The sequence below is a fragment of the Euprymna scolopes genome, chromosome 8 (genome assembly GCF_053919585.1).
Source record: "Euprymna scolopes isolate OS-2025 chromosome 8, ASM5391958v1, whole genome shotgun sequence".
Lineage (NCBI taxonomy): Eukaryota > Metazoa > Mollusca > Cephalopoda > Sepiida > Sepiolidae > Euprymna > Euprymna scolopes.
In genome coordinates, this window is record NC_136489.1 from 161,286,962 (window position 1) to 161,299,735 (window position 12,774).

At 34.5% G+C, this 12,774-nt stretch overlaps 1 protein-coding gene across 1 annotated transcript in view; it reads right to left on the bottom strand.

The window, feature by feature from the left end:
- Window positions 1–12,774, bottom strand: part of LOC145283950 (protein RRP5 homolog) — a 133,662-nt gene that overhangs the window by 47,223 nt on the left and 73,665 nt on the right. The window contains exons 22-24 of the mRNA XM_080133047.1: window positions 10,635–10,768; window positions 5,350–5,463; window positions 2,296–2,363 (exon numbers count right to left, since the gene is read on the bottom strand). Of these exons, the coding sequence (XP_079989173.1) occupies window positions 2,296–2,363; window positions 5,350–5,463; window positions 10,635–10,768 (316 nt within the window). The remainder of the gene's footprint in view (window positions 1–2,295; window positions 2,364–5,349; window positions 5,464–10,634; window positions 10,769–12,774) is intronic.

Below are 12,774 nucleotides of genomic sequence, written 5' to 3' on the forward strand. Positions count from 1 at the left end.
TATCTCGAGATGGCGATAATTCTGTTTTTTTTAAAGAAGAAATCGCTTGCTAACATTTCATTATCGGTGTAATGTATAAAAATTCCCCTGTAAAAATTCTTCTTTTCTATCTATAAGAAAAACATTATTTTTAGGGTTGGATTTTTTTGATTCTCGATACTTATCAGATAAATTTTTGCACAAAACATGTCTAAGAACACTGCCAGACACATAAATTATCTTCGAAATTTGCAAATGATAAGCACAGCCATTTCAGAACCTATGAGGAAGTGAATTCACACACACAAAGTGACTTTTATATAATAATATTCTATCTATAAATATAAAAGCGAAAATGTGTGTATGTATGTTTGTATGTATGTGTGTTTGTGTGTCCACTAAAAACTTTCGACAGACAGAACAAAAATTCACAAATTTAGTATCATATTGAAGTTCCATCCTTCACCCGAAAAATATTGAAAAATTGGTCAAAAACGTTAATTTTTTTCACCCCAAAATCAACAATTTTCTACAGGGAGGAGGGGGCAACAAAATTTGCCCGACTTTTACCAGCTATTTTTCCATCGCCTTGTCTTTGAAAAGCAAATGATGGGGCAGGGGCAACAGTAACTGGCTTTGCAGCGCAAAACTAGGTCAAACATCAAGCCACTTCCTCGCACCTGTATATTTCACTTTATAAACCTTAACTTAACATGCTTATCAATTCCTCTCCCCTCGTGGCCGAGATGGTTAAGTGCCTGGCTTTTTTTCCTTTCGTTTCCATCTTTGCGTCAAGGCTTCGGTGTTCAATCCTACCTTTCTACTAAAACTTTTTTTTTCTTTTACACCTCCAAACACCCAGCCAACGTCTTTTTTTAACACACACCTCCAAACACCCAGGCAACGCCAGGTATCACCACTATTTATAAATAAAATGAATAAAAAATAAAATAACGATGAATTTAAAACAATTTTTTAGCACACACCTCCAAACACCCGGGCAACGCCAGGTACCCACCGCTAGTCTATAATATAAATTTCACCTGTCTGTTTAAATGTATGTATGTTTGTATGTCTGCCTAAAACTTTTGACAGAGGCGAAGGATTTTCATGAGATCAGTATCGTTTTGAAGCTCAACTTTTCGGATAACCAATATCGAAAAATTGGCTAAAAAACATTAATTTCTTCAAAAAAATAATAAAAATGTGGTAGTAGGCAGGATGGCTTGATCCCGTACCGCAAAGGAGGAAAAGAACATGAAAAAAAAAAGTGACATCTTTGCTGTTGCGCCCATCACCAAACCGGAAGTGGTTAAAGTTCAAATTAAGGCTAGTTAATCGAAAAGAGGGGATGACTTTCGAAAATATCGTATAGAAAAGCGACCCCTCCCTGTAGTAAAGTGCCTAGATGAGGGTGAAGAATTAATGCTTTTAGCCAATTTTTCGATATTTGCCGTCCGAAGGGTTGATCTTTAAAACCATACAAATCTCATGAAAATCTGTCGCCTCTTTCGAAAGTTTTAGGCAGACATATAAACATACATAGATAGCTAAGATTTATATTATAGACTAGCGGGGGGGGGGGACCCGGCGTTGCCCAGGTGTTTCGAGGTGTGTTGTTCGAGGGAGGGGGGTAAATCAAAACATGGCCGGGTGCTTGGAGGTGTAAAAGAAAAAAAAAAGTTTTAGTAGGAAGGTAGGCTTGAACCCTGAAGCCTTGACGCGAAGGTGGAAACGAAAGGGTAAGAATCATCAAATGTCCAAACACAGGGAATAGAAAATATGAATTTTTTTTCCCCTTATTCCATGGAGTTTCGAAAATGTATATACTTTTCTCTACAGATGACATGAATAACAGAGTAAAGTAAAAGAGCTAACCAGTCAATATAAAATTTGGGTGCTTCTATATTTAAATAACAAAAAAATATTGAATTTCAAATAAAACAAATTATGTAATTGTCATGCCACAAATAGTAAACAAATAAATAAATATCCAAAAACTAGATTTTACAAATGTCTTTTTTCACGAATAATTATTTTTCTACCTTTTTGTCTTCTGCAATTTTTGAATATGTCACTATTTGCGGCACGACAATTACCTAGGTACCATTTGTTTTACTTGAAATTCAATATTTTTTTTTTTTCGTTGTTATAAAAACACCAAAAATTGCACCAACTTTCAAAGGATCAGAAGGTTTGTTTTTAATAATTACATTTCTTCATTGGACGCTTCTTTACTTAAAACAAAACGGAAAAAAAAACTTGAAGGAGAAAATTCAATTTTAAATGACTAAAAAGATTTTTCGTTGTGCTTACTTCACATATTGTACTTTGAGTTGTTGATTAATGTGGAAGCGGCCACCACTTGTCACATCATTTTCATGCTGAAAAGAAAAAAACAAAAAAAAATGGAGGCTGTTAAAAGATAAAGATTTTCTAAAATGAAACAGAAGCTGAAATCACTTGTGTAAAAGATGAAAAGATGATTTTTGTCGAATGGATGCAATCAAGCGGAAAACACGAGATTAAACATCAAGTGTCGTTTGTTGATAACACAGTACCAACTTGCTTGCATTCAAGTCAACAACAGAGAGATCGAAAGGTTAAGACTAACAGGGTTCAAAACTCATTGACTTCCACTGACATGTTGCACCTGCATGCTAGCATGGGTTATGAGGCAGGTGAGTGCATTTTGAGTGCAAACCGGTGAACAGGATTTTACTACCCCCATGCATATACCTTAAATAAATAACGACACACATGCGCTTCTAGTCAGCCAGTCAAATCGCGGTCAGTAAGGTGAGAAACTTCTTGTGGGGGCGACGAGAAAGGAGTGGATGGCAACTAAAAATTCCCATCCTCCTACTAAGGATGACAGAGAAACAGGTACGTGACTTTGACCGTGAGACTGAATAAAGATCCAATTGTCCAGATAAATGAGACATGCGTCTGTTGCTACGCATGAGAGAGGTTTTGTTCTAGGTGCGCCGACATCGGGACACAAACAACTCGAGGACACGGTCAAGAGGTACGAAAGGTACGTTCTTCTGCTTTGTTTTTATAAACCCCTCAAAATGTGCAGTAAAAGTAAACATTGACACGCAATACAAACACCCCCCCCCCCCCACATAACAAAAGGACATCTCTATATACAAGAGACCAACGATGTTCATTTGGACACCCTGATCCCCATCTGGCATCAATTGAAATGGATGGCTCTCATCTTGAGGAGGCTTCATGTTTTGACAAGCTTCTGGGTTTGACCTTTACTCCTGATCTGAAATGGAACACGTACATCAAGTCTGTTGCCAAGGTCACTGGGAAGATGGTGGGATCCTTCTACTGCTCCAGAAGATATCTCACTACTGATGCAATTCTCTATCTGTATAAAAGCCAAATACATCCAAGGATGTACTGCTGCCACATCTGGGCAGGAGCTGCTAAAAACAGCCTATCCTGTCTTGACAGTACAAAATAGACTTCGTGGCTTAATGGGGGATGCCCTTTTCTCTTCCCTGCAACCTCTCTCCCACAGAAGAGACGTTGCGAGTCTGTCTTTGTTTTATCGTTATTTCCATGACAGGTGCTCATCTGAGCTCCAATCTCTAGTCCTCCCTCACCAATCTTTCACGATAAATACCCATCTAGCTGAAACCACTGTCATTAATTTTCCCCACTCTTTATCTGTGCCTAAATCAAAGCGTAGATTTCATGAGCAAAGCTTCTTTCTTAGAAGTGCACGACTGTGGAACTCTCTTCCATTTGCCTGTTTCCCACCTGACTACAACTTGGATGTCTTCAAGTCCAACATAAACAAATTCCTGATGAAGTAAGACACTTTATCAAATCTCCAATACTAACGCTTACTACGATACTATCCCATTGTACACGCAATAACTCTTATCCCCGAGTGGCTTCCGGGCCTTGATAAGTAGTGACCTCCATGTAAAAAAAAAAAAATTCAGTGATAGTCCATAATCTCTCGTCTCTAAGAAAAAATGAAAATAAAGAAAAATCTTTATGATGTACATACCCATGATGGAAAAAAAAGTATCATATACTAAAAAATCCTATAAATTGATCAAGTAGTTTTATTTTTATAAAAGAAAATTTTTTAATCAAGTTTTTCTAACATCTTTTACTCCCAACGTTAATAACGGGTTTTAAAAATCTTACAAATTTGAACTATATTAAATTATCTCTCTCGCCCTGCGAATGATGTCGAAAGATTGTTAATCGTCATTTAGTTAAAACATTTGTTTCTAAAATAGAACAATTTGGTCAATTATTGTGCGAAGAAGCTATTAGAGTAGAAGGCTTTCCAGCATCTCGGGATCTCTACAGTGAAAGGGTGGGATTTTGCTGTGTGTCGGGTTTGTCGGGAGAATTGTTGTCAAGGGAGTACTGATGCTACAAGTTCTTCCAAGCACATTCCATAAAGGGATGCAACATTCTTGTGATGGAACAGGGATTGGAGCTTGGTTGATAATGCAGGTTTGGTTAGTTGTTTTGTTTTACGGCATATCAACCCTTTTCGAGTTATTTAATGCCGAATCCAGTTATTTTGAAAATACTATTTATTAAGTTATTTTGTAGAAGGTTTTTATTCTTCAAGATTTTTGTATTTTCAATCGCTAGTTTGTAGTATTTGGTTTTATTGTTCTATAGTGGATTTTATTTTTGTTCCCTGCCCTGCAGAACATGAATGAGTTTTACAATGGGAGAGGGAAAAGGGTTACAATATTAATGTTTGGTACATTTTTGTTGCAATATTTTGGAACACTAATGGGGTATGATCCCACACAGTCGGACGATTCTATTTATAAACGATGCTGCTAAGAACTGACGAATCAAATTAATTCACGTTCTGCTACCAACCAATCAGAAACCAGAGTTGCTTCATAAATATTAAACCTTTTCTGGAGCAATTTAACATGTTCTTTTCCCGGGTTTCGACACGGTAAGAATATTTTGTTCTGTGGAACTGTCTACTACAAACAAGTCACCTCCCAGGACTTGTGTGTAACAGCGAACCATCTGAAACTGTTCTGAAACTCAAAATGGCTTACACTTCTAGAATTTTAAGTTAGGAAACCAGTCAGAAACGGGAAATGGGAAGAAGAGAAAAGAGGAGGGGAAAGATGGGTTATCGTTTTTGTTTTTAGTTTTGCAGAATATAATTAAGTTTTGCAAAAAGGAAGTAGCAAAACAAAAAAACGTCAATGTTAGGTGCATTTCGTCTCAGGGAGCCAATATCCTCAGACAGCCTGATCTAGGATAGTGCAGGACCTTTTAAGTTAGAGACTTGCCGTCAAAGTGAGCCAACTCTGTAAATAAATAAAGAATAGCAAATTGTTTCCGTTCACTTACTATTTTCGGGCAGAGGTAAGCCAATTGACCTTTAACCTTTGTTGTGAGCATCAGCAAAACGTAATTCGCTTTGTTCAATAACACGATGCTCTCCATCACAGTGTTTGCTGGAACCTGATTGAAATGGGAGAGAAAAAGAAGACGAAATTTAATGAAATCAAAATCAAAATCAAAAAGTTTCCAAAGTTAAAAATCTGTTTTGACGTTTTTAACTGAAAAGATGAACATCAATGGACGATGGATGGCAGAAAGTGAATACTGAATAATCTCTTGTGCTTAACTCGGATGCAAGATGATTCAGAGAACTCAAAATATTGTGTTTCTAACTGCCATATCGATAAGAATTCAGGACAACCATTTTATGAGATAAGAGAGCATATCAGCCAGTTGATATAAACTAATCCCACATATAAGTGACTTTTCATCCCATTAAAAACCGAGAAAAAGTTATAGCCCATTGACTTAGGAGTGCTTTATGCCAAACTTCTAGAGTAAATGTGGTATTGTGGTGACTATATATTAATACGATAGCGTGTGTGTTATTTTCTGTGTCAGGCTTTTAATTGTTAAGTACTTCGATTTCTTGTCATAAATAATTTTACCAAGAATTCTTCATAAGTTTTGGTTTCAGTTTTGATTATAGTTGATGGCACTTAAGTCGTTTATTTTTTTTTTATAAATAATTTTATCAAGAATTCTTCTCAAGTTATAGACTTAGAATGAGTGCTTTATGCCAAACTTTTAGGTCTTCATTTGTTTTTTTACCTTGATTAAAGGCGAAAAGAAGTCGAAAATGTGATTTTTTTTTTATCTGCTTGACAATCCATTTGACGGTTCCAAAAAACTGAGAAAAAATTATGAGCAAAAAAAATGATTACCATTATCTTGTAGAACAGAATACGTGCTTTCTAATGATACATAACGCTTTGCCAAATATCAAAACATGTTTTAGAACAAATTTTTTATGAAATGGCGGGAACTTGTGCAACAACCTGATAGTTACAGAAGCTCTAACCTCCCATATTGGGAATGGCTGACTAAATGATAAAGTTATTACTTTAGCAATTTTTTTTTTTTTTCGTTTGTCACTTTCTTGCTTCCATATATGCTCAGTTTTGTAATATAACGTGGTCTATCTGTTGTACCAGGAGTAACTGGTCATATATTTGGCACATCTCTGTTAGATATAAGGATAGATTATGTGGGTTAAATTTTGCTTAATTTACTTGTATACAAAAATAGCAAATCGGGGGTGGGAAGCCCTTTGTGAAAATCCAGGTACAAGTAATTTGGATGACATATGAGCCATATGATAGCATCAATTAATAAATATTCTCCAAATTTCTTTGAAAAAAAAAAAAAAAAAAAAAGGGTATTTGAAAGAGTTATTATAGGTACATGGCCATCTTCAAGTTCAATGTAAACCAGTTCTTAATGAGCTGTTCTCCTTAAGTAATCCAATTTACCAAATTTCTGCTACTAACAATTACTACAACATTGTCCTATTGACCACTGTACACTTATTAACCCTTATCCTCGAGTGGCCTCTAGGCCTTGATAAGTTGCGACTCCTTTGTAAAAAAAAAAAAAAAAAAAAAAAAAAAAAGCAATGTCCGTATTCTGTGTAAGTACCCATGTGTTAACTGATAAGTGCATAAATATAGCACACGAATATTAAGAAAAAATACTTAATGTGTACCATGTATGAAATAATTTTGGTGACCGAAAAAGGATGTTTATTTATTTTTTTTTTTTGCAATATTTTAAACTCCGGATCATTTAATTGTCATGTACTTCCATTTCTTGTCACTCAAGTCATTTGATTTTTTTATAAATAATTTTATCAAGAATTCTTCATAAGTTTTGGTTTCGGTTATGGTTGAAGGAATTCAAGTTATATATGTACATATATTTTTTTCAGAAGTTTTTATTTTGGTTTTGATTCAATAATGTACCCAAGTCATATGGATATTTTTTTTTTTTTTTTAAATCACAACTTTATAATATTTAAAAATCTTTATAACATTAACTCTATAATAATATATACAAAATTTGCAAGAATTAAAATATCATATTTAAGCATACTTTATGACCGGGCTACGCCAGGCATCCCTACTAGTTTAGATAAATACTTTTGCAGTATTAACAAAAGAGCTACATTTATATCAGAGCTTCTCCAATTACACTGAACATCTATAGAATGCCAACATCAATATATTACATATGAATGAGTCCCCTGTGGGATTTTCACAAGTCCCGCTAGTCTCTATTAATTCCTAACTATGCAGCGAACAGATACCATAATACTTAGTTCGCTGTATGTTGACAAAGGTCCATACAAAATTTAAGCCACACCGATCCAGTAGTTTCTGAGAAAAAGTGGAATAGACGGACAGACTTAACAAAGAGAAATATAGTATAAAAAAAAAATTATTAAGTAAATTAGATATCTTATTTACACCGTAAAGTGATATTCTTTTCTGTATATACTGTGGGGGTGGGGGCTAAAATACACTTTTAATTTGCTCAGATTTCACATATATTATTATAGTCATGATTTCAAAAGTAAAAAAAAAAGAAGTATTTAGGTGCCATCAGCTAGAATCGAAACCGAAACTGTAGCATTCAAAGCTGGTGACGTTACCACTTTACCAAGGTGAAACACATATAAACCGATTAAAAATTAAAAATAACCTAAAATGAATGTACAAAATATTTTAACAATTTTTTCAATTAAGACTCATTTTTGACTCCATAAAAACTATTTTAACTGGCTAAAGACCCATAAAAGCTATTTTAACTGGCTAAAGACCCATAAAAGCTATTTTAACAGACTAAAGACCCATAAAAGAACGGTTCATAAAAATTCCAATCATTTGAGGCCCCTGGTGCCGTTTTGCGACTTTTAGTTTCAGAGGAGATAGAGTCTAAAAATATGAAGACAGACAGACAGACAGACATATAAACTTTTATACATTAGATAATAACTATTCTCCATTTGCTCTAGAGAGTATTTGTTGTAATCCTATACTTATAGAAGAGAAGTCGGATATGTCACAAGATGAGGTGCTATTCAGAGCATAAAATCGATTTCTAGTGGAGGATGATCTTTCCAGTTCTCTATCGACCACTCCCCACCACTTTCTCACAGAAGAGATATTTACATATTTATTCTACATATAAAATATTACATACATATATATATATATATATATATATATATATATATATATATATATATATATACATGTTTTCTTAGAACTGCACGCCTGTGGAACTCTGTTCCGTCTGCTTGCTTCCCACCTGACTACAACTTGGATGTCTTCAAGTCCAACGTTAACAAATTCCTAATGAACCGCCCCCTTAAGTAAACACTTCATCAATTCTCCACACTAACGTACTGTACTTGCAATAACCCTTATCCCTGAGTGGCTTCCGGGCCTTGATAAGTGGTGACCACTGTGTAAAAAAAAAAATATATATATATATATATATATATATATTAGTGATGGGATGATTCCTGTATTTTCCCAACTCCGATACAATTACTGATTCCGATTCTTTATAAATCTCTAAATATTTAACTATAGAGTTGCTATTTTCCCCGATTTCTATAAAAAAAAAAACACATGTTAAATGTTAAATATGCAAATATTTTCCTAAACGTAAAATTGCATTTGTGGAGGATGATCTATAGATGTTAGCTTCACTGGTATTTTAAAATCAATAAATATTTATTATTTCATCATTATTACCAGCAATGGAAGATTTTGCTTTACACAAAATCAAATAAAAAAAGAATAATTAAAAGAATTGCTTTGGCATCAGAAAATAGGCACCAATTTTCTTGATTCCGACACCCGCCAAATCAGATTCCCGATTCCGATTAATCGTCCCAACACTATATATATATATATATACTTTTTTTTTTTAATTAAATACATAGATGACTTACTTTTATGCATGTAATAATATTTAATAAAAAAATAATAAAAAGCAATTTTAAAAAATAATAAACAAGTAATATGTCCTAAAAAAATGTGGGGGCAGAAAAAATGTAAACAAAGGGCAGATAACTGCTTTCTTATAAAAAGCGCTCAGGGAGCAGAAAGAAAGAAGAAAATGCTACAGAATCGCTAATAAAAAAAATAAATCAACAATCTTATATATATATATATATATATATATATATAGGTTAATCATTTACTTGAAACGTACTCGGTTTGTATATACCAATCGTAATAGACTAAAAAAATCTTTCTCATAAATAAAGTTTTTTTTTTTTATAATGAAAATATTGTAATGGATATACCCATTAGGGAAAATGATGAAGATAGCTTTTTGCAGGGAGCTGTTGATGTCTTCCTATATTCACTGTCTGGTATTCCCAAATTAGTCACCCATTTGGTACTGACCAGGCTCAACGTAGCCTAACTTCAGTTTCAGTGAGCTAATGAGAACTGATGTGTCAACATGACTATGCCGACAGTAGATGTAGACGTGGACCTTTATGTTCAGAGGGATGAAGTTGTCATACATGCAAATTACAGAAAATAGGTGTTGTTTTATTTTTTAGTTTGTTTTATTTTTTTATACTTGTGAACCCCTCAGCAGTTGCGGATGCATAAGAGACGACAACAGAGAAAAGTAAAGAGGAGAAATCCACAGTACACAACACTTTCACAAGAAACACTCGTCTAGCTGTACACACTATCACTAATTCCCCCCCACTCTTTATCTGTGCCTAAACCTAAACGTAGATTCCATGAACAAAGCTTCTTTCTTAGAACTGCTCGCCTGTGGAATTGTCTTCTGTTTTCCTATTTTCCGGCTGACTACAATATGGTTGTGTTCAAGTCTAACGTAAATAAGTTCTTGATGAGCCGTTCTATATAAGTTATCAAATTTACCAAATTTTCATTACTAATGATTACTATATTGTCCAATGTCTACTGTACACTCTTTAACCCTTATCCTTGAGTGGCCTCTTGGCCTTGATAAGTGGTGATGCCTATGCAAAAAAAAAAAAAAAAAAAAAGCGGGTGAGAAGAATATAAACGGGGAATGAGTGAACGCTTTATAAAGTTGCACATGAACCAAAATTTTTTTTAAAAAAGTAACGTTGGGGACAATAATCCAAATAAAACAATTCAATTAATGATTTTTATTTTCAATATCCAGTCAAAAAAAAAAAAAAAAAAAAAAATTTTTTTTTTTTAAATTGAAACAAAATTTGGAATTTTTATAAACTTTTAGAAAGAAAGAAATGTAAATATCAAACTCACCGGTTTAAGTTTGGACTCTCTTTTTTTAGCGTAAAGTGTGATTGTACTTGATGAACAGAGCTGCACAGAATTAGAAGCGTGATCAACATCAATGATAAGTGCATTCACAGTCATACCTTTCTTCAATTCTTGACCTGAGAGAATAAAACAAAACTTAAATAATAAGTTCAGTATTGCCCCCACCCCCCTGCCCATTTAGCTCCAAAAGTCTCCACGGGATGTCAAATGCTGGTGAAAATGAACAAACGGTGCATTTTTAAGCCTTAACATATGCACTGTTGAGTTCTGCACCATGCAAAAAAAGAAGTGACTAAGTCCATCATTTGCCCCCACCTCCATTTAGCATTTAGCCCCAAAAGTCCCCAAAGCCTTAACATATTTAAATTTGAGTTCAGCACCATGCAAAACTGCTAAATAGACATACACAGAAAAATTTTGGACAAATATAGTAAAATATTCCCAAAAATGGAGTGTTTTTATTAGCCTTAAAAGAGCCCCTAGGACACACCCAAGAGTTTTTCCGAAGTATACACAAACAAAATTTTATAGAAATCACTTAGTTACAACTTTTCATATTTTAAAAAAAATTGATGCCTTGGATTTTTATAAATCCAAGGCATCAATTTTTTTTAAAATGGCTAAAATTGACACTTCTGTGTTTATCAAGGACAAAAGTGTCAATTTTAGCCATTTTAGCCAGAAAAGCATCCTTAGGGGAATTGTCTTCCGTTTTCCTGCTTTCCAGCTGACTACAATATGGTTGTTTTCAAGTCTAACCTAAACAAGTTTTTGATGAGCTGTTCCATATAAGTTAACAAATTTACCGGCACTCTTTAACCCTTATCCTCGAGTGGCCTCTTGACCTTGGTTGGTTGGTTGGTTTTGTTTTACGGCATATCAACTCTTTTCGGGTTATTTAATGCCGAATCCAAAGATTTTGAAGGAAAAATTTTTTTATTAGAATATATTTGTTGTTTTCATGTCGGTTTCTATTTAACCCATAGTTGGGACCCTAACAGGTACTACCACTCCGGGTCAGAGTGGACCTGGGAGCAGTGGTAATTAAAGGGTGGCTCCACACTCCCCAAAGCCCACAAGCTGGGGCCTCACCATTGGATATAGTTTAAGGTCATATCCAGGACCCCCATTGAGGGACTTTTACCCTCTCCAGGGGGGCAGTCGGCGTATTCTAATGCCCCACCGACAGGGCCTCTTGACCTTGGAAAATCTGTTTTGTAACTTTTTTAATTCATATCATGTTTAATGTCCGTACAAAATTTTTAAAAATTCCAAAGAGTAGTTATTGAGAAAAGTGCAGGCAAACGAACGGACAAGGGTGAATTTACAGGTCCACCCTTCTTTTGACGGGAGACCAAAATGACAAAACTAGACAATATAAACAAATTTTGATCAAAACTTTTGGTTGATTTGAGGCAAAAACAAGAGTTCTGTTAAAATTGTTCAAAATTCTGAAGAGGGTCATTTCAGCTGTTCTCCATTTGTTTTCAAATTTTCACTACCTCTTTGGATATACGAGTTAAACCTTTCCTAAAAATGTCAGCTCACAGATTTTATGAATATTTGAAGACATTTATAAAGCCTTGGCTCACTGAAGAAGAAACTTTGCTTATCTCATCGTTTGTATCGCATAGACTAAACCCTTAAACTTTTTGGCCATGTCAAAGTTATGCTATGAGGATATGTTCTAAGGCAAAAGAGAGAAAAGCCAAGGAGAATGTGGAGAGAAAATATTTTTGATTGGACATCTCTCAACAGTTGGGCATCCATCAACTAAATTGCCCTGGATTGGAAGGAATGGTGAAAAATAAGTTACATGGGTTTGCAATCTGCACCAAGCAGAAGATACGACTCATGATTGCTCATCTCAGCGATATTTTTGGGTGACTAAAAAGTTGTTCTTGGGTTCTGAATTGTTCCACATCAATATTTTTGACTCCATGGTATGCCTTTTATTTGAGATAAAATTAGAATAAAAATAGTTATGGCTCAGTTTATGTTCAAACTCAAACAGTCTCCAAGTGTTAGTTAATCGCTGTGGCCGATTGTTCGGAATGCGCTTGTCCAATCTATATAATGTTAACATCTACTTTCGTCGTTGGCACACAATATATACACACAC